Raw genomic sequence first — 19,232 nt, forward strand, 5'->3', positions numbered from 1 at the left:
CGCCGGCCGCGCTCGATGGTGTTAACCCTTCCCGCGCCGCGCGCCCAGCGCTGGGAGGGGGCGGGGCTAGGCGGGAGGGGGAGCGTTCCAAGGGGGGGGGGGGGCGGGGGGGCGTGATGGGGGGACATTCCAGGGGGGAGCGTTCCAAGGGGGGGCGTGATGGGGGGACATTCCAGGGGGAGGGTGTTCCAAGGGGGGGGGGGGCGTGATGGGGGGACATTCCAGGGGGAGGGTGTTCCAAGGGGGGGGGGGGGCGTGATGGGGGGACATTCCGGGGGGAGGGTGTTCCAAGGGGGGGGGGGTGTGATGGGGGGACATTCCGGGGGGGGGGGAGCGTTCCAAGGGGGGGGCCTGATGGGGGGACATTCCGGGGGGAGCGTTCCAAGGGGGGGGCGTTCCAAGGGGGGGCATGATGGGGGAACATTCCAGGGGGAGGGTGTTCCAAGGAGGGGGCATGATGGGGGGGTGCGATAGGGGGTGTCACTTAGCAGCCCTCATCCCACTTGCAATGAAATCACAGGGACATTTTCAGCAGCGCCCAGGTGACTTAGGAGCCCCTCCTACCCCCTGCAGGCTCCTAAGTCACATAGGCATTTATCAACGTGCTGATTGCCTGCTGGGCTCCATAGCTTCTCCTCCCACACAGGCCGCGGTCACGGGGCGAATCCCTTTGGCATCCCATTGAGACTCTTCCCTCCCTTTCCACCCTCCTCGCCTCAAGCGTGGGCGTGAGAATTAGGCAAACTCGTCTAGGCCTGCTCTCCCCGCCGGTTTCATAGAAACCTCCCCCTTCCTGCTTCAAATACCCTGCTACCACAGCCAGGGGTGTGTGAGCTTTCTTGCCCCAGGATGGCGCCGGGAAGGCATGTGCGCAAATCTGCACACTTGGAAATCTTAAAAAGTGTCCGTTTTCCCCGGCTGCGATGCTAGTCTGACACCTCCCCAGTTCCGTGATCTATTCTGGCCTCCTGGATAACTAGGACCCTACCAAGTTCACAGCCACGCAAAACACATCCCGGCCGGTGAAATCTGGTGTCCTCCCATAAAATCTGTCCTTTTGTGTGTGCTTTTACTCTCTTCTGTACAGATTTCAGGAGGGACACCAGCATCTCTCAAATTGGGGATCCAAGGCGTGTGCAGCTGTGCACCACCAGTAGAATGACATGCTGCTGGCAATGGGCAGTGGTGGGCGCTCTGTTAATCAGCTGGGTGGCATGTGAATCTCTCCTGGGCAGCCGCCCAAGCACTCAGCTTACAGGGAACACTGATCACAAGGTTATTTTAGGAGAGTCACGGTGTTGCCACCCTTACTTCTGCGCTGCTGCCTTCAGAGCTGGGCATCCGGAGAGCGGTGGTTGGAATGTTGGCCGGGCACCCGGCTCTGAAGGCAGTTCCCCACCAGCAGCAGGGCAGAAGTAACGGTGGCAGTGCCATACCCACATCGTCCTTACGTCTATACTGCTGCTTTCAGAGCTGGGTGGCGAGAATGGTGCTGCCGACGGAGGACCCAGCTTTGCAAGCAGCAGCACAGAAATAAGGGTGGCAATACATTACCAGGTCAGCCTTCCTTCTGCACAGATTCAAGACTCCCCTTGCAGCCGCACCACAGCTCCCTTTTGGGTCAGGACCCCTCCAATTACAACACCTGTGCCATTTCCAATGTAAATAGCTGCCAACGTGACATTTACTTGCGGATGAAGCTTTGTGTCGCTTGAAATCAGAATCACCTGGCCACGTGATGGCAAGAAATGCGACACTGTGGGAGGTGTTCTTGTGCCTGCCTGGGACTTGTTCCCCTCCGTTTGTCTAAACACAAAGGGAGAGGGGTGTGGAGATGGAGCTAATAGACGACTGTAATGTGAAAACCTGTAGAGTGCATCTAATGTCAGTACAACGCCTCCTGCCGACAGGCTGTGCAAACCACAGATGTCTGCTTATGTACCTTATTGTGGCGTGTGTCTCCCCCGCCAACACACACTATAAAATACAACACCTTGCGCCTTCATACTGCCGCTGCACACCAGCATCTCTTCCAGCGTACCGGCCTTTGTGGCCACAGACTGGCTCACTGCTCTCCTTGCCTGTGCACACCAGGATCACTGCTTCCCGGCTCCCAACATGGTCGCCAATGCAACGCGTCTTCATTGACAGGGCTCGACAAATAATACAATCTACTCGCCCGTGGCGAGTAAATTGCAACCTGGAAGAGCCGGGTTCGGGCGATCTGCGCGTGCGCAGATTGCCAGACAGCGTGGCTGGCGAGCGGGGCTTGCCTGTTCATTGACATACAGTTCTGGCAGTATAAAGGGGGCCTGGTCAGCGTTTCCCAGTTTAGGCCCTGGTACATTGCGGCCAGGTCTACACTAGACCTGGAAGGTCGGCTTAAGCCGAGCTTGGCACAGTCCCCACTGTGGGAGGCCGACAGGAGCAATCACACCCTTCGGCTTCCCTTACTCCTCACACAAGCAGGACTATTGGCCGCCGGCGGGGCCACCCTCTGAGTTTGATTTAGCAGGTCTTAACTAGACCCACTAAATCAAACTCTGGCAGATCGATCGTGGCATTGTCGATCTTCCGTCTAGTGAAGACCTGACCAGCCAGAGCCCTGTAAACTGGCCTGCGTATACATGAGAATTAGGATCAGTTACTGCCCATGTGCACACCTCACATCTGGTCACGGTCAAGTTCTACTTAATTCAAGATCAAGGAGAGCCAGGCTGTAGAGAGGCAGCCAAGGGAGTGGTTTTGGCCCAGTGTTTACAATACAATAAGGAACTTGATGTTTGTCCAGAGCCTGATTTTGAAAAGTTGCTTCCAAGCACACATGTGCAATCCCCTACAAGGATTGGGAGCAAAATACTATCGCACATAAATAGCGAGGGAGATGTTTTCAAAAGCGGGTCCTGACTTTTGCTGCCTCAAGTTTTGGGTGCCCCGCTAAAAACCCCTGAAACTGAGCATCGGAATTAATGCCGGCTTTTGCTGTGTGGCTATGGCTGACAAGCAGGGGGTAGGACTATGGGGCTAAGCTGAACCCACAATGATCTGGGCCATCTCGCTTAAAAATGGCGACTTGGTTTGCTACTTGGGCTCAGAGGAGCACTGTGTACTCTCAAACATAAGAGCTGGCACCACTTGCGTCAGATCCTGGCTTGCCTGGATCTGGCCCCTGAGGCTCAGGGCTGCCCCCCAGCACTGGGGAGGCTGTGCTGGTGCTCCAGTCCCCATGTTGCCCCTCGGTGGGGCTGAAGTGCCCAAAATCTACTAGCCTGGGCCCTCCCAAGCTCTGGTGCGTGGGGAATGTGGGGAGCGTCTTTCTCCTCAGTCGCGGGCCACGTCAGTGCGGGGTTCTTTCTTTTCACTTGTGTGCGGCCCCCGACTGATTTTTCTGTGGGTTAGCAGCCCCCGGCCCAAAAAAGATTCCCCGCCCCTGATTTAAGTAGGATTTGACTTAACTACTTGGCTGAAAACGTAGTCAATACGTAACATTCGCAAATATGCAGGTGGACTCGAACCTGCGCCCTCTGGAGCTTAGTGCACGCGCCTCTACCTGAGGGTTGCTCAACTATGTAGCCCTGGGGGCCACAAGGATACCGAGGCACATGCCGAGGGCCACAACTTAAATGTGGTTGTATATTTGTGCAAATATATGCAAATAGCTTCTTTCACACTGACAGGCATAAATACAATGCATTTCCCACAATGCCTTGGTGCTCCTGGCACATTCTCCCTGGGGGCTAGAAATGCCAACACCCTGTACCCGTCTGTTCCAGCCAGCCCGTCTGCTCCCTGGGAGAGGCCGCGCCGGCATGGAGCGTGTTCTCAGGGGAGGCCACGTTCAACGGATCCCACCCACGGTCTCGCCCAAACCGCCCTGCTCTCCGTCATGAGCTAAAAGCCAGCTGGCTTGTTAATTAAGGCTGGAGAGCAGGTTCCTTATTCTCTCAGGAAGTGATCTCGGTGCCTCACCCCCAGCTGGTGTAGACACAGAAGCACCACGCGGCTTTTCCTCGAGCTACCCCATGGTTTATAGACCGTAACGTCTTCCTTTCCTCCGTTCCAAGGTCAATAACCCAAGTCTTTTCCTGCGGTTTAACTGCATTCCTCCACGCGGGAACACTGCACCCCCTTACACACGGGGACAGACCGCGCGGGTGACGCAGCGCCGCCTGTCTCGTAGGCCTTGTTCAGCGAATTCAGCCCTCGCACCAGTCCCAGCTTGTGCCGGATGGAATGGTCCAGGTTGATGGTGGCCTTTAGAAAGACGTTGGCCTCGTGCACCGTGAACGGGAAATCCTTAGCCAAGAACATCTGGAAGAGTTCCGAGTCCCCGTCCAAGGCGAGGATGTTCTGGAGGTCTTTGTGCATGGAGTACAGCTCTCTGCAGTTTTCCACAAAGATTCCCCACAGGAGTCGATTCCTGAACTCCTCCTCCCATGGCCGCATCTGCTGCCGGTCCTCAAGACACTGCAGCACCCAGCTCAAGCGGCAGGGCCACTGGTTCGCCAGGACCACCCAGGCAGCCACGGCCCTGGCAGACATGGTATGTCTCATAACGTTCTGCTGCAGCAGGAGCCGGATGGTGATGGGGACTGTGTTGACGATCCTCCTCATTTGGATAATGCTGTCGGGGATGTATTTGTGGAGACAATCGGCAGCGTCGTGGAGGGAATAAAAGGCTTCGTGAATGTACCTCACGGCTTGGGCGTCGATTTGGCTTTGGTCCAGCTCACCAGGCGACTCCATCTCGACCAGCTGTATCGTTTTCCCCTTCACGCTCCGGACACCCCGTTCCACGTTTCGGGTGATGATCTTATACATCAGGTCCTCCCGGCTCTGCACGGCGTCCTGCAGCTGCTGCAGCTTGGACTTGGTGCCCATCTCGGGGATGGAGAAAGGCAAGGTGACCGTGCGGTTCAGGAAGAGGTACCCGTTGTCGGCCATCCCTTTCATGCAGCTGGTTTGCTCCAGGCAAGACGCAATGATGCTGGGATCCACCACCAGGATGAAAATGAAGGGGGCGTGCGTGTCGGAGAGCAAAGTGTTTATGGCGTTCAGCACCCCGACCACCCGCTCCGGGTAGCACATGTCCAGGCTGGTGATTTCCAGGACAATGCGTAGCCGCCGCCTCTGGTAGATCTCCATGTAATACACGAAGCTGGTCAGCATCTCGATTTCCTTCTTCACTTCGCTCATGAAGCCCAGGTGGCTGCTGAACTTCTGGCTGTCCGTCATCCTCTCGATCCTCTGCTTCTGGCTGACCACGATGTTCTTCGCCACCGAGAAAACGGTCATCAAGATTCCCGAGCCGGACAGGGTGGTGGTGGCGCTGCCGATGGCCGTGAGCGCGCTGCTGTCTTTGACCCCCGGGACGAGGAGCGCCACTAACAGCAGGCTGAGGCCGACCAGCAGGACGAAAATGAGGCCTCCTAACACCAGGCAGGTCCGCTTGTTGAGGAGCCATTCCTCCTGGCAAAAGCCGGAGGCGAAGATGGGCCTTTTCCCCATCACATGGTAAAAGCTCAGCGGCAGGGCCCCGAAGTGCGTGCGGATGCTGTGGCAGAGCGTGGTGACCAGCCCTGCCCACAGTTTGTCGCTGCCGGCGTATTGCCAAGCGCTAAAGCGGATGAAGATGAACTGAATGTTCTCCCTCCGGAGGTGGACCTCGGTGATGACGGGCTGGTAGAAGGTCAGATACCATAGGAGAAGGACGTAGCCCCAGCCTTTGGGTCGCCTCGGCTTTTGGTGTGATTTTCTCCGCTCCTCTTCTTCCCGCCGAAGGGATTCTTCGAGCATGTAGGCTAGAGAAGCAGAAAAAACCCCAACTGGTCACCAATGTCCTCTCTAATTTTTTCCATCCCGGTGCGGAATAATTTTATGTGCACCACAGCATGTGCAGATGTGCACCACCTATAGCAGGGGTGGCCAATCCGAGGCTTGCAAGCCACATGTGGCTCTCCCCGCCCCCCCCCCCGGGTGCAGCTCGCGAAGCCCTCCCCGTGGCTCGAAAGCCGTCCCCGTGTCCCCAAAAACGTCTCTCTCCTCCCGGCTCTCTGTGCTGACCTGGGTAGGGGAGCCATCCTGCGCAGCCATGAAAGCTGCAGAAATAAGGATGACGGCAGGTGGCAGGAGGCAGGAACCTGCTATGGCCAAAAAGCCTCAAAACGAGTTTAAAGGGGCAGAGCCTTTTTTTTAAGGGTTTTTGTTTGTTTGTTTGTTTTTGTTCGACAACTTTGCCCCCGCTCTTTGCGCTGGATCCACTGCTATCTTGGCTCTTTGCCCAGAATGGGTTGGCCACACCTCACCTATCCAAACACAGGCTGCCGGCCGTGGGTGCTCTGCTAATGAACTGTAAATAAGAAGCCGGCAGTCGTGCTGATTTGTTTTTTTGCGTGCGGCGATGTAAACTAAATTCGCCATTTGCACATTGCGCCGTCGCAGGACAGCGAGCGCCCCGCCGTACGTGCAGGAGGCGAATTAGAAACGTCTCGGGTTTCTCGTTTCTACGGTGCCGACGTTTGTAATAAGAATAAGAAAATAAAGTGAGTGCCCTTCGCTTTGGGAACCCCTCCTCCGACTCCCAGCAGGAGACTTGCTGAGGATCGGGACCCTGCGAAGCTCCATGCTTGGATACCCATGGCACTTGCTTCTGAGCACGCTACCAGATGCCTCGGAGCTGGACTCTGAAGTGGTTCGGGTACCAGTCACACAGCGACTGGCTCCCTGCTGGGTTGGTAGGAGGTGAGGGGTCCTCTCACTCCCCCGGCAGCCTGCCTGGTGCCGGCCTGCCATGCTCCACCCATAGGCAACGCGTGGTAGCACCCGGGAGGTGCACCGCCCCCCCGGCACCCTGCCAAAATCTAACGGAGGTGCATTAGGGATGGAAAAACGGGGAACAAATATTAACCGTGTAGCCAATGCAACTTTTTATCGGTTACACGGTTAACTGCTCCCATGGCTGCCGTGGCTTCCGGCCCCGTGGGGCTCCCAGTGGCTCCCAGCCCCACAGGGCTCCCAGTGGCTCCCGGCCCCACAGGACTGCTGGGACCATCACTCCCGACCTCGTGGGGCTGCTGGGGCTGTCAGGATCTTCAGTTCAACTCTTCTCTTCCTAAGTCTCCTCCTCACGCCCCATCCTGTCCCTCCAGTGACTCGCCCAGCCCCCTCGCTCTGCAGGCCCCAGTGGCCTGTCCCCCCCGGGGGGTCTGGCCTGTCTGCCAGCACCTGTACTCCTGCAAGGGGACACCCCAGAGCCTCCCCCGGGAGCCCACCTGTAATGCGGTCCAGCAGCGAGTGAAATCGGCTCCCGAAGGGGCAGTAGAAGCCGATGGTGACGGGCGTGGAGGTGTGCAGCAGGGTCTTGGAGAGGCAGCTGCAGTAAATGTCATCTTCCGTCAGAAAATCTGGGGAGGAGGAGACATCCGTGAGCACAGAGGAATAAACGCGTCTGCCCCCCCAAAATGCCTGCACGTAGGGCAATGGGAGCAGAGATGTCCGGCGACACCCCCAGGTGGCAGAGCGGGTACAGCTGGCTCCGACCCCTCCCGCCCTGGAACCTCCCCCCTTCCAGCGCCGGAGACGTGCCAGCAGCGGAGGGGCAGACAGGGAGAGGGGCAGGAGCACAAAGGGGCGTGGCAATCCCTACGTGGGGCGTGGCCCCTAAGGAGGCCCAGCCAACGGGGTGGCACTAAAATGGGTGTCCTTGGCAGCTCCCCAGGTTGGGGTGTCCTGCATAAATGGCTGAATGAATTAGCGAAGTGGACCAGCCCGGGAGACAGACGGAGACCACAAACAAAAGATAACGAAGCCTGATCATAAACATCAACGGATCACTGGGGGGGGGGGACCCCCAAACAAACACACACGGGCAGCAGCACGACCCTCAAAACCCACAGACTCCAATGGGCTCCCACAAGTACAAGATGGGGAGATCTTGCCGTGACATTTTGGGTTTGGTCCTGCCAGGCAGGCCTCACCGGAGCCTTGAATTGCTCCTCCCTCCTGCTCTGTCGCACTTGGCCAATAAGATTGACGTGAGCCAGGACAGACCAGTAACTATAAATTATCTGCAGGCTTTTGTGTGTGTGTGGGGTGGGGTGGGGTGTGTGTGTGCGTGTGGGGGGGTGTGTGTGTGTGCGTGTGGGGGGGTGTAAATGCATCGGCTGCCTTTTCAGACTGTATTTTTAATAACCACGGCACTGAGCCTCTCCCCCTGTATCGCCGGGTGTATCAACCCCGCACTGGGCCTGATGGAGTTACCCTGGCTCAGCTGGCTGAGGAAGCCCCGCCCCCACAGCCGTACTGGGCATGCTCCAGCTGGAGGCCGGCTATAAAAGCCTCTGGAGCTGCTCAGTTAGGGCCCCCGGCCGCTGGGGAAGGACCTGCCACAGGAGCGCCTGGGGAGGGAGCACCAATGGACCACACAGCGATGGCCAGGCTGAGAGGGACGGCAGGGGAAGCCCCCGGAGCGGAGCGGAGGGACGGAGCGAGCTGCGTATTGGATGCGGGTAGGAAGTCGCCCAGGGCGGGAATGGCTCCCCGAGAGCTCGGCGTGTTGTGGTAGGGTTCCCCGCTGAGCTAGCACTGCCAACAGGGCCTTGGGCCCCCATCCCCCCCACGGATACCCCCGTGTGCGGGAGCTTTGCTCATTGTGTATGGACCCTGTGGCCGCAGGGCCGTACTACCTGGAATATGGGTGGGGGGTGCATATGGGCTGAGACTGTTGGGCCGTACTACCTGGAATATGGGTTGGGGGTGCATACGGACTGAGGCCACTGGGCCGTACTACCCTGAATACAAGGGGGAGTGTATACAGACTGAGGTCACTGGGCCATACTACCCTGAATACAAGGGGGAGTGTATACAGACTGAGGTCACTGGGCCATACTACCCTGAATACAGGGGGAGTGTATACAGACTGAGGTCACTGGGCCGTACTACCCTGAATACAAGGGGGAGTGTATACAGACTGAGGCCGCTGGGCCGTACTACCCTGAATACAAGGGGTTGCATACGGACTGAGGCCACTGGGCCGTACTACCCTGAATACAGGGGGAGTGTATACAGACTGAGGCCACTGGGCCGTACTACCCTGAATACAGGGGGGAGTGTATATGGATTGAGGCCGCTGGGCCGTACTACCCTGAATACAAGGGGTTGCATACGGAGTGAGGCCATTGGGCCGTACTACCTGGAATACAAGGGGTTGCATACGGACTGAGGCCGCTGGGCCGTACTACCCTGAATACAGGGGGGAGTGTATACAGACTGAGGTCACTGGGCCGTACTACCCTGAAGACAGGAGGAGTGCATATGGACTGAGGCCGTTGTGCTGTGCTGTGTATCAGTCCTGTAGCTGCTACACCATGTGACTCTGAACGCAAGGGGGTGATGTTTTGACTCTGGCCACTAGGCTATACTGCCCTGAGCACAGGTTGCCGTACATAGACTTGGTGGCTTATCTCGAACTGAATCTCAGGGGCCGCAGTAGATTTTTGCTGCCCTCCGGTGGGCGCACAAGGTGAAAAAGACCCCGTGTGCGTCTCATCATCATAACCCCGCCACCACCAAGAGGCAGGGTCTCTGCGTCGGGCGATTTACCTTTGTGGCTGGTTTCCTGGTCCAGGGAGTAACTCTGCCCCTTGGAACCTTTACCCCCAAATCCAGCTGGTCCCTCAACATCTTCTAAGCACGACGTTTCTTCGTCACTGGAGCACATGGGGGTTGGAGCAGGAGACCTGTCCAGCAGACTTCCCAGGGGGCCGAGGACTGGGGGAAAGAACAATCCTGGGGGTTAGTTTAGTAGCTGCCTCCGTCCCTAATCCGTAAGGGAGCACGTGTGGGAACGAGACGTCGGCAAGCTGGAGGAGCAGTCAGTAGCATTACAAGGGAAGAGAGAGACGGGGCCCTACCAAACTCACCTTCCTTCCTGGTCAATTTCACATCCACAGGGCTTTAAAATGGGTCAGTTTCACCAGATCAGAGGTTTGCATTTGAAAGCGGGGTGGTGACCGTGGGGGTCACGACCCAGAATGGTAGCAGCTGGGGGGGAGGACGGCAGAGTTATTGGGTGGGGGGAATCCCGAACTTGCCAACCTGCTTTCGGTGCTGCCTCGGCAGCAGCCTGGAGAAAAGATCTCGGAGTCACTGTGGCGAGTTCTCTGCAAACATCCCCCAAAAGCCAACAGAACGTGGGGAATCATTAAAAAAGGGATAGAGCCCAAGACGGACCATCTTACTACCTCTGTATAAATCCATGGGACGCCCACAGCTGGAATACGGCGCACAGAGGTGGTCACCTCGTTTAAAAAAGATCTGTTGGCATTGGAAAAGGTTCAGACACACGGACAGGGCCGGCAGTGCTGGGCGGGGGGGAGCTGGGCTGGGGGACACACGGACAGGGCCGGCAGTGCTGGGGGGGGGGGGAGCTGGGCTGGGGGACACACGGACAGGGCCGGCAGTGCTGGGGGGGGGGGGGAGCTGGGCTGGGGGACACACGGACAGGGCTGGCAATGCTGGGGGGGGGAGCTGGGCTGGGGGACACACGGACAGGGCTGGCAGTGCTGGGGGGGGGGCTGGGGGACGCACGGACAGGGCCAGCAGTGCTGGGGAGGAGGGGTGCTGGGCTGGGGGACACACGGACAGGGCCGGCAGTGCTGGGGGGGGGGGGAGCTGGGCTGGGGGACACACAGACAGGGCCGGCAGCGCTGGGCGGGGAGGGAGCTGGGCTGGGGGACACACAGACAGGGCCGGCAGTGCGGGGTTGTTACCCCTCTGGATCGAGGGAGTCCACTGATGCATCCATACAATGCAGGGCATCCCCTGTGGCCTGCCTCTTGCTCTGACGCGACTCCATCCCCTCTCCCCGTTGGCGTAAGGCCCTGCCGGCGGGAGCAGCACTGCCTTCCCCACGCTGGCTTCCCGCGTGTGTCATAACCGCGCCCGGCTCTGAGTGCCGGTCCGGGGACAGGCCTGTCCATCCCAAAGCCGGGCAGCTGGCCTATGGTGCTTCGCACATGGGACTGTGATGACACATGCCTCCTGGAGGCCTCCACGCCCTGTGGGGTGTGTCCATTGCATCAGCATCCTGCAGCCCTCTGTCACCCGTTTCCTGTTCCTTCCGTCGGCGCTGGGAGTGCGCTCACAAGCCCTGTTCCGCGGCGCCGAGCGGGGAAAACGGGCCGTGCTAAACCAATGCGGTTGATGGACCAAAAGGCCCCCCGCGGGCCCAGTGCAAAATGGGGGGGGGGGCAGCTTTTGGGCATTTGCTTTTTGGAAGGGGTTGCTCGATAAGGGGCAGCTCATGCTTTCTGGGAACGTTCGCCATGGAAAAGAGAAAAGGGGCGGGGCTTAAGAGAAAAGGGGTGGGGCTTAAGAGAAAAGGGGCGGGACTAAGAGCAGTCAATCCTTAGTGCCTCCCAGACGGTGGCACCCCCCCCCCCCCCCCCGCTCTGAGCCGCGTAGAGCAGCTCTTTGGCAGCAATTCAAAGGGCCCGGGGCCACAATAACAACAACAAAGACCAGTCGCCCCGGGGATCTTTCTTTCTTCAGGCTCCGGGGCCATCTCCTCCCGCCCCTCGTCAGCTTGTGTGTTTCAGTAGCTCTCTAATCAGCAGGGACTTTTCCATGGCGAACGTTCCCGGAAAGCACGAGCAGCCCCGTATCGAGCAACCGCTTCCAAAAAGCAAATGCCCAAACCGAGACAGAAACCCTCTGAGTATCCCATTTCCAAGCGCCACGGCCGTCGGACAAGAGCTTCCCCAGCCAAGGCCGCTGACTAGAAACAGCATCCACCGTGACCCTGCAAGGGGGTTTGGATTTCGACGCCTCTCGCCCAACCTTTCCGGTTGACCTGTGGCCCCTGAAGGACGACCAGGTGTCTTTGGGCATAAGCTGGCGTGGGCAAAAAGCCCTGTTCAGCAGGGAGGCGTTACAACCACTTAAGACGCCGTCCACCGCGTCAGACCCATTGCGGGATCGCTTAAAAACGGCCTCCGCTTGGTTCCCCAAGCCGGGACCGGGAGGTGGCCACCAAGATGCCCCCAGGAGAAGCTGCGGGGTAGGAAACACCGAAGAATCTTTCTTGGCTCATTGAGCAAAGCTTCATCTCTCTCTCAACCCCCTCTCCTCTAACCCTAACCCTAACCCTAACTATAATGGAGTTATAAAATGGCAGAGACTCCTCCACGGAGTCGCCCCGGTGGGCCCTTACCTTAGACTCAGGTCTGAGACGTCTCTGTGCTTTTCAGTGGCGCGCTCGGTGCTTCTCGTCACGGTTTTTTCTTCCCACTTTTTTCTCTTCTGGTTCTGATCATGTTCCGGCTGCTCTTCTGAATGGCTACATCCTTGCAAGCTGGCTTCTTTCATCTAATTACTATCGCGCCTTGTTTTCCCCCTGGGGAATTCGATGACACACATCTGGCAGAGGTTCAAAGGAAAAGAATCCTCGGGAAGGAATTAATTAACTGGGGAGCAGGTCGAAATTCCGGCAGAGCCAGCCGAGCGCACCAAGCCCTGAACTTGAGTCAGCAGACAGAAATGTGGCCATTAGGGGACCTGCAATCAAGAGCACGCTGCTATGTTTGGGTGCCTGGTTCGGCCTGCTCCCTGTCCTCCAACCATTTATCCCCTGCGACCTCTGGCCGGGGCGGGGGGAATTAACTGGAGTTGCGAGACTGGAGAACAGGGGCCGTTTGTCACCAGCGAATTGGGGTAATGAACAAGAGGAATTGGAATTGCTCGTTGCGACAGTCCCCTTTGGGGTGTGAGCCCCCTCCCGAGTCCAGGTCAAGGGCCCTGCGAGCCTGACGGCCGACTTGTGACAGTCCCCTTTGGGGTGTGAGCCCCCCCCCGAGTCCGGGTCGAAGGCCCTGCGAGCCTGACTGCCGACTTGTGACAGTCCCCTTTGGGGTGTGAGCCCCCACCCGAGTCCGGGTCAAGGGCCCTGCGAGCCTGACGGCCGACTTGTGACAGTCCCCTTTGGGGTGTGAACCCCCCCCCCCCCCCCGAGTCCAGGTTGAGGGCCCTGCGAGCCTGACTGTCCACTGTTTTCCCCTTTCGGTAATCTGTGCCGGGGTCCGTTCCTGGTGACCTGAGGGCTTCGTGCTCCCTCCCAGGTTTTGCCTTGCCACCTCCTCACTGGGGTGGGGGTGAAGGGGGACTTGGCCCCCCAGCCCGGGGCCCTAAGTACAGGGTCGACATTTCCCTGTACGGCTGACAGGGTGCATTCCCGTAACGTGTCAGCCCACAGGTGTCACAAGGACCCTGTCCCGGCCTGCTTCCTTCCCCCCACAAGCCCCGGGGTTTTCGGCTCCAGCCCTCCTGCGCCTACCATGGTTCCAGATGTCCGGAGCTCGGTCCGTCCTCCAGCGCTTCTCCCAGGGCCTCGCTCTCCCGTGGGATCGCTCTGTCGGGGCTCTCTGTCCCCCGTCCATGGACGCCCCGCCGCCCCCCCCCCCCCCCGATGCCTGCAAGCCTTTTTAAAATGGCCCGCCAGCCATGATGCTGTACAGCGGCCCCACACCCTTTGGCTGTGTCCAGACTCAGAGGTTTTTTCGAAAAAGTAGCCTTTTTTCGAAAAAACTTCCCCTGCGTCCAGACTCAAGCCGCGTTCTTTCGAAATTAATTCGAAAAAACGCGGCTTTTCTTTCGATGGCGGTAAACCTCAATTTACGAGGAAGAATGCCTTCTTTTGAAAGCTCCTCTTTCGAAAGAAGGCGTTCTTCAATGTAAATAGGGCTTCCTCGAAAGAGAGCATCCAGACTCACTGGATGCTTTCTTTCGAAAAAGCAAGTCGCTTTTTCGAAATTTCTCCGTGCAGTCTAGACGCTCTCTTTCGAAAGAGGCTTGCAGTCTAGACATAGCCTTTGTGACGTGGGGCCTTCCCCCGTCACTTCCGGGCAGCCACCTGCCGCCTGTGCTCCAACCGGCCGTACGCCGGGGCCGGGGCTTGTGTCCTTCCTGCCGCCCAGGCGGGGAGGAAGGTTTCGGCCGTGCTTTAGCTCTACGGCACGACTCCCTGCTCGACTCTCCCAGCCAGCCAGCGTGTGGGCTGCTGGCGGCCTGTCATACTCATGTATGAGCATAAATTTGGATCTGGCTGGTACTTCAGAAGCCTGTTGAGCTGGGGGGGACACAGACCGGGCCGGGGGCGCTGAATGGGGGGACACACAGACCGGGCCGGGGGCGCTGAACTGGGGGACAGAGTCAGGGCCGGGGGCGCTGAACGGGGGGACAGAGTCAGGGCTGGGGGCGCTGAACGGGGGGACACACAGTCAGGGCCGGGGGCGCTGAACTGGGGGACAGAGTCAGGGCTGGGGGCGCTGAACTGGGGGACACACAGTCAGGGCCAGGGGCGCTGAACTGGGGGACAGAGTCAGGGCCAGGGGCGCTGAACTGGGGGACACACAGACAGGGCCGGGGGCGCTGAACTGAGGGTCACACAGACAGGGCCGGGGGCGCTGAACTCGGGGGCGCTGAACTCGGGGGACAGAGTCAGGGCCGGGGGCGCTGAACTGGGGGACACACAGACAGGGCCGGGGGCGCTGAACGGGGGGACACACAGACAGGGCCGGGGGCGCTGAACTGGGGGACAGAGTCAGGGCCGGGGGTGCTGAACTGGGGGACAGTCAGGGCTGGGGGTGCTGAACTGGGGGACACAGACAGGATCGGCGGTGCAGGGTTGTTACTCATCTGGACTGGGGGTCCCCAGTGATGCTTCCCCTCAATATAGGGTGGCCCCTTTGGACTCTGCCTCTTGTAGCCCTGGATGGGAATGTTAAAAACGAAGGGCTATCGCCTATTTAGAAAGGATAAAATGGGCAAAAGGGGAGGGGCACTGCAGGGGCGATGGGGGGAGGGACAAAGGGTCATGTGTCCCCTCAAACTCTGGGTCAGGGGGGAGGGAGGGCAAAGGGCCGGCAGCCAGCAGTGTCTACGGAAAAGTTATTTACTTGTTCCCATAACACAAGAACTAGGGGTCACCCAATGAAATGAACAGGCAGCAGGTTTAAAACAAACAAAAGGAAGTTTTTCCTCACTCAGCGCACAGTCAACCTGTGGAACTCCTCGCCAGAGGATATTGTGAAGGCCAGGACTTTAATAGGGTTCAAGAAAGAGCTAAATAGATTCACGGAGGTTAGGTCCATCAATGGCTATTAGCCAGGATGGGTAGGGACGGTGTCCCTGGCCTCTGTTTGTCTGGAAATGGGTGAGAGGGGAGGATCACATGCTCTGTTCGCTCCCTCTGGGGCCCTTGGCATTGGCCACTGTCGGCCGACAAGACACTGGCAGGATGGACCTCTGGTCTGGCCGCTCTGATGTTCTTCTGTCCATTGGCCAGTTTGGGGAAACACTCCAGGCCCCACACTTTGGTCTGACCTGCCCTTGCACTCACCTTCAATGGGAAGTGGCGTGACCCGGCCCCATCCTGTTCCATTTCCCCGGCTCCCAGCCATGTCCTTTGGGGGAGGAGCCTTGGGGGAAGGCATAGAGTGGGGGCGGGGCAGGAGTGGGCCAGGGGGTGGGGTGGGACAAAGCGAGGCCCGGTTGGGGGGAGTTATCCCAGACCGTGCACCCTCCCAGGGAGGGCCCTTCCCGGGGCGAGGGATGGCGTGGGGAGGAGTCCCGAGGGAGGGGTCCCTCTCCTGCAGGGGCCACTGGAGCATTGAACCTCAAAAATATTTCCGAGTCCCTGATAAGTCCCAAGAAAATGACTTTGAAGGCCCCTGGAGCCCTGTCCTGATAAAGCATCAGACGGGAGTTTAGCTGCTGTCTGCTCCAGAGTACCACATGACACTAGGCAACAGGACAATCCGCTCCTTGCCCGCCTCACATCCGCCCATGTGCGGAATACATTTTGTTCTGTGCACAAAGGCCCGTGCGAATGTGCACCACCGGGAGGAACCAAAAGCCGAGCAGTGATCATGGGGAACTCCTTTGTGAGTGACACACAGGGGATGTCTCATACTGCCCGGAAAAAAACATCCATGGAATTTCGACATCTCCTCGAGGATGATTTCCTAGCCCAAGAGGAATTGTTCCATTGAGGGCGGGGAAATTCTCCTAGACCTTCTCTGGACAGGGGAAAAGGAACCGAACACAGAACTAAGAATTAGTGACCACTCGGGGAAAAATCCTGACTTTAATCGTATTTATAACGAGCAAACAGAAGGGACACCAGGCCACTGAGGGGACGTCTAACACTGCGCGGCTATTTCGCACTCTGAAATAGCACATCTACACTGCAGGGAAGCCTCAATGTGAGTCTGAGGCAGGCTCCCTTAATGTAGACGTACGCTCACAATTTAAAGACCCAGGAGGCAGTGGGGAGGAATAACTTAGAATGGCTCTGGGAAGGGCTATTCCAAAATAGCAGCAGTGGAGCATCTACATACATCTTATTCCGAAATACTGATTTCAGAAGAGGCGTTATTCCTTGTAGAATGAGGTTTACAGACTTTGGAACAAGCCCCCCGTTTCCTCCAGCTCCAGGGGGGCTGGAGTGCCCGCATGGGGTCCCCCAATGCTGGGGGAGGCCCTTAGCCTTGGGGGTCAGATCCAGGCATCCCAGAGGCTGCCTCCAGCGGAATGTGGCTGCCCCCCATGCCTGCCTTCCTGGTGCTCCTGGCTGGGGAGGCTGGAACCATGTGACTTCCTCTCCTTCCCGGTGCTTGGGGATCCACGCTGTGTGCACACGCCCCCTCACCTCTCTTTCCCTCCCCAGTGCACTGGAGTGCTCGGTGTGCTGCCCTGCCTCCTTCCCTCTCTATGGGGGCGGGGCCTCAGCAGAGGGGGTGGGGCTGCAGGTGGGGTTGGGGGCCCCAGCTGTGCCAACCCCCCACGCACAAGCCTGCAAGTCAGAGAGATACACTGCAAATCCATGTTGAGCCCGGTATGTTCAGCGGAGTTGGTGGTGTTTGTTTAGTTGCCTGGTAATCTGCTTTGATCTGTTTGCTAACCCTTAGAATCCCTTGAAATCGAGCTTCTGCAGTTATTCAACTTGGTTGTGCTTTGTCCAAACGAGCGAGTTTGACTGATGTGCTTGGAAATCGTTGCTCAAAGGCCAGTGGCTGTTTGCATCCCCTCCCCACATTGAAGGGGGGTTGGACCAGGGCAGGACGATACAGGTCTGGGGTAGTAGGCGGAGAAACGGGTGCTCATTTTGCCTGTAGCCTCTGTTGTGTGACATCAGGCAGTGGCTGGCCAGCCTGCATGTAACCTCAGCTGGGTGTGTCCCTACCGGTGTGAATGCTGGTGGAAGTGTCGGACCGGGACCAGGTTCGCAGTTGGTCCGAGCAGCACGGTGCATAGAGGGAACCCAGGTTGGTGAGTTAGAGGGCTAAGTGATACTCAGTTTCGGGTGACACCCTGGCAGGGACTCATCCCAGGATGATCCTTCGATATTGACGGAGCCTTGAGAAGTCCTGCAGAGAGCAAGATTTTTTCGGAGGACACCTTGCTGGGGGACAGACCACAGACCGATTCACCGTTGCTGCTCAGGTTCCGAGAGCAGCTGCCGACTGTTTCAGAGCCCGAGAAAAATATCCCCGTGGTGATAGCCACCTGCTGTGTCCTGTATAATATTTGTGAGGTCATGGGAGAATTTGCTGTACAAGGGGTGTTGCTGTCTGCTCAGTTTGACTAGCCAAACAGTAATGCACTGTGGTCAAAGCAATGCCTATTGTGGCTAACCCCTTACCTCTATCCCAGACCCCTATTCATTCTTACATATCCCAGCATTTTTCTGTGGGTCAGTGGCCTCTGACCCCCAAAAGGGACCTTACCCGTGAATTATAAGGAGCTACAGCCTCCCGGATCTCTCCACATGCAAACCCGCCCAGCATGCTTTCTGGTCCTCTGGAGAAAGGCATCGCTGAAAATTGCAGGACATGGTGGACAGACCAGAAACTACGGAGCTTCTCCAGGTACATGCAGGTCTCCTTCATATTCACAGAGCTACCAAGCCATATCGCCTTCAGCCAAAGACCACACCCCTCTTCAAGGGAGCAAAAAGCCTTTCTGAACCCAAACACAGCAGGAAGAGAGTCAGGAAGAGAGTCACCCGTGCCCAGCTGAACTGGGAGCATGCCCCCTCATCCCAGGACTGGGAGAAGTTGGCGAGGCAGCGAGGAGCCGAGGATGCACTAGCTCAGGCCATCGCACAAGGGGGCTGGACTCAGACCCTCACCTTTCCCCTGGGTCGCAACGTTCCCTCTAATCTGATCCATCCATGTGCGGAATAAATTTTCGATGTGCATCAAGGCCTGGATTCCACCTGGTGTTGCAATCTGGGGGCCCGTTAGGAACAGTATGGTAATTGCTGCACGTCGGTGCCTATCTTGGTGGGAGTGTAGCTGGTAGTATTTGGGTACTGTGTGGTGACGTGCCCTTGGAGTACGCGTGGTCCTACCACACTCCACTCCGGGGCTACGTCTAGACTGGCATGATTTTGCGCAAATGCTTTTAACGGAAAAGTTTTTCCGTTAAAAGCATTTGCGCAAAAGCGCATCTAGATTGGCGCGGGTGCTTTTGCGCAAAAGCATCCGTGGCCAGTCTAGACGCAATTTTGCGCAAGAAAGCCCCGATTGCCATTTTCGCCATCGGGGCTTTTTTACGCAAAACAGTTCTTCCCTGTCTACACTGGCCCTCTTGTGCAAAAACATTTGTGCAAGAGGGCTTATCCCTGAGCGGGAGCGTCCTAGTATTTGCGCAAGAACACTGACAATCTTACATGAGATCGTCAGTGTTCTTGCGCAAATTCAAGCGGCCAGTGTAGACAGCTGGCAAGTTGCCAGTCTTGCCAGTCTAGACGCACCCCAGGAGAGAAGCAGCAAAGGTGGGTCCACCTGGTTTGCCTCGAAAAGCAGCCGGGAAGTAGCCAATCAGAACCCATCTGCCTCAGTTAAAAGGAGCTGCGGAGGCTGAGCAGGTCAGTTGCTGGCTGGGACCAGAAGAGTGAGGAAAGGGAGGAGTGAGGGTGAAGAGGAAGGGAAGTGACTACACAGGAAGTGACCTCCGAATACCAACAATAACGAGGGTTGCCAGGTAACCGGTTTTCGCCTGGACAGTCTGTTTATTGCGTCTTCTGTCTAGTAAAAAACCCCAGAAAATACCAGAAATGTCTGGAAAATGTATTTTCGGTTGTTCTCGGACGGAAGGCCATCAGGGACATTTTTCCCTACTGCATCTGGCGGGGATGGGGGGAGTGGGGAGCGCGGGAATTTAAAGGCACA

At 57.8% G+C, this 19,232-nt stretch overlaps 1 protein-coding gene across 1 annotated transcript; it reads right to left on the reverse strand.

The window, feature by feature from the left end:
* Positions 1-4,092: 4,092 nt before the first annotated feature.
* On the reverse strand, positions 4,093-12,352 carry NKPD1 (NTPase KAP family P-loop domain containing 1). Its single transcript, XM_075915393.2, has 4 exons — positions 12,212-12,352; positions 9,601-9,768; positions 7,272-7,403; positions 4,093-5,801 (listed from the first exon to the last, which is right to left on the reverse strand). Exons 2-4 carry the CDS (start codon positions 9,716-9,718, stop codon positions 4,093-4,095), a joined length of 1,959 nt encoding a protein of 652 aa, XP_075771508.1. The 5' UTR covers positions 9,719-9,768; positions 12,212-12,352.
* Between the last annotated feature and the right edge of the window lie 6,880 nt (positions 12,353-19,232).

The sequence above is a fragment of the Pelodiscus sinensis genome, chromosome 18 (assembly GCF_052426305.1).
Source record: "Pelodiscus sinensis isolate ZL-2025 chromosome 18, ASM5242630v1, whole genome shotgun sequence".
NCBI lineage: Eukaryota > Metazoa > Chordata > Testudines > Trionychidae > Pelodiscus > Pelodiscus sinensis.

Excerpts from the sequence above, each read along its gene's own strand:
- NKPD1 (XM_075915393.2), bottom strand. The coding sequence starts at position 9,718 with ATGTGCTCCAGTGACGAAGAAACGTCGTGCTTAGAAGATGTTGAGGGA. Across the intron at positions 7,404-9,600 it reads CCAGGAAACCAGCCACAAAG|ATTTTCTGACGGAAGATGAC; the intron begins GTAAATCGCCCG and ends CCTCCTCCCCAG. Across the intron at positions 5,802-7,271 it reads GCTGCTGGACCGCATTACAG|CCTACATGCTCGAAGAATCC; the intron begins GTGGGCTCCCGG and ends CTGCTTCTCTAG.